This window comes from Microtus pennsylvanicus, chromosome 10, assembly GCF_037038515.1.
Source record: "Microtus pennsylvanicus isolate mMicPen1 chromosome 10, mMicPen1.hap1, whole genome shotgun sequence".
NCBI classification, from domain to species: domain Eukaryota; kingdom Metazoa; phylum Chordata; class Mammalia; order Rodentia; family Cricetidae; genus Microtus; species Microtus pennsylvanicus.
This window is the reverse complement of record NC_134588.1, coordinates 67,929,292-67,930,831: the sequence shown is the minus strand read 5'-3', so window position 1 is coordinate 67,930,831 and position 1,540 is coordinate 67,929,292. Positions and strand designations below refer to the sequence as shown.

Genomic DNA, 1,540 nt, shown 5'->3' with positions numbered 1-1,540 from the left:
AATTCAGTCAGTGTTAAATAACACAATTTTGTCCCAAAACTCATGAGAGAAAGGTGGTTTGGGGGCGGGAAATAGAGGACACATGGAAGATTGAGAAGTCACATTTTTATGCTGACTTTCCCCCTGTGCACCCAGTCCTTCCTTGTACTGGAATCCTTCAGCTCAGGCCCAGCCGCACTAACCATTTCCCATTCATTCGTGTGCGAAGGAAGTAACAGTCAAAAGTCTCTTGACCCTGGGTGAGAGCTCTTGAACCTCCCCAGTGCCCTTCTCAGAGCTCCAGCCACATCCTTGTTCCTCATGCTGTAGATGAGAGGGTTCAGCATGGGTGTGAGGATGGTGTAGAACACAGAAAAAATCTTGTCTTGGGACGGCGAGTGGTAAGAATGTGGCACCATGTACGTATAAATGGCAGCCCCATAAAACAGGGTCACCACGGTCATGTGAGAGGAACAGGTAGCAAAGGCCTTCTTTCTCCCTTCCACGGAGCTCATGTGGTAGACCGTGGCCAGAATCCGGGCATAGGACGCGATAACTACAGAGAAAGGGATCAGCAGCATCAGAACGCAGCACACATACATCACTGTCTCGTAGAGGGCCGTGTCTGCGCATGCCAACTTCAGCACAGCAGGCGCCTCGCAGAAGAAGTGATTGATCTCTCGCGAACTACAGAAAGGAAAACTCATGGTGATTGGGGTGAGGAGGAAGCCATCCAAAGATCCTCCAAACCAGGAGCCTGCGATGATAATCCAACAGATTCGGCGGCTCATGAGGACAGGATACCTAAGCGGATTGCAGATGGCCACGTAACGATCATAGGCCATGAGGCCCAGAAGAAAGAACTCAGCTCCCACAAGGGTGAGGTACAGGAAGTGTTGAGCTGTGCATCCCACAAAGGAAATGGTCCTTTGCCCTAGCAGATAGTCGATTAGCATCTTGGGCACAATGGTAGAGATGTACATCATGTCGATGAAGGACAAGTGGCTGAGGAGGAAGTACATAGGGGTGTGCAGGTGAGGGTCTGTGTGGATCAGAAAGATCATAATGCCGTTGGCCACCAGAGCGGTGAGGAAGATGACAGAGATGGTGGCAAACACAAGACCCGAGGTTTCCTCTGTGTTGAACAGCCCCAGGAAAGTGAAGTCAGTGGACGACACATTGTACCCTTCCATGGATCCTATAATGAGGCTGCTGTGATATAAAACTTTCCCAATAAAATCGTGATGCTGCCAGAGAGTTAGAATGACAACCTATGGGATCAATGAAAGAAAACATTCAGAACCAGTTTTCCCGGTACTTTTAAGTTGATACACAACAGCTGAATTATATAAGAATATTAATATCTACAAGTCTTAAGCACAATTTATCATTATTAATCAATAATTCCTTAAGTACATTGATCAAGATGTCAGTAGATGTTACTGTACCATAGTCATATTCATATTTTACATCACCTAAGCATATGTATTATACCATGGTCTAGTGTGTATAAGGCTGGGTAGGGCTTATCATACCTTAGGTGAAATTTGCTTGGTAATTG

General features: G+C 46.5%; 1 protein-coding gene across 1 annotated transcript; it reads right to left on the bottom strand.

The window, feature by feature from the left end:
• Nucleotides 1-218: 218 nt before the first annotated feature.
• Nucleotides 219-1,175, bottom strand: LOC142858308 (olfactory receptor 2T1). The gene has a single exon (XM_075987488.1). It carries the CDS (start codon nucleotides 1,170-1,172, stop codon nucleotides 219-221), a length of 954 nt encoding a protein of 317 aa, XP_075843603.1. The 5' UTR covers nucleotides 1,173-1,175.
• Between the last annotated feature and the right edge of the window lie 365 nt (nucleotides 1,176-1,540).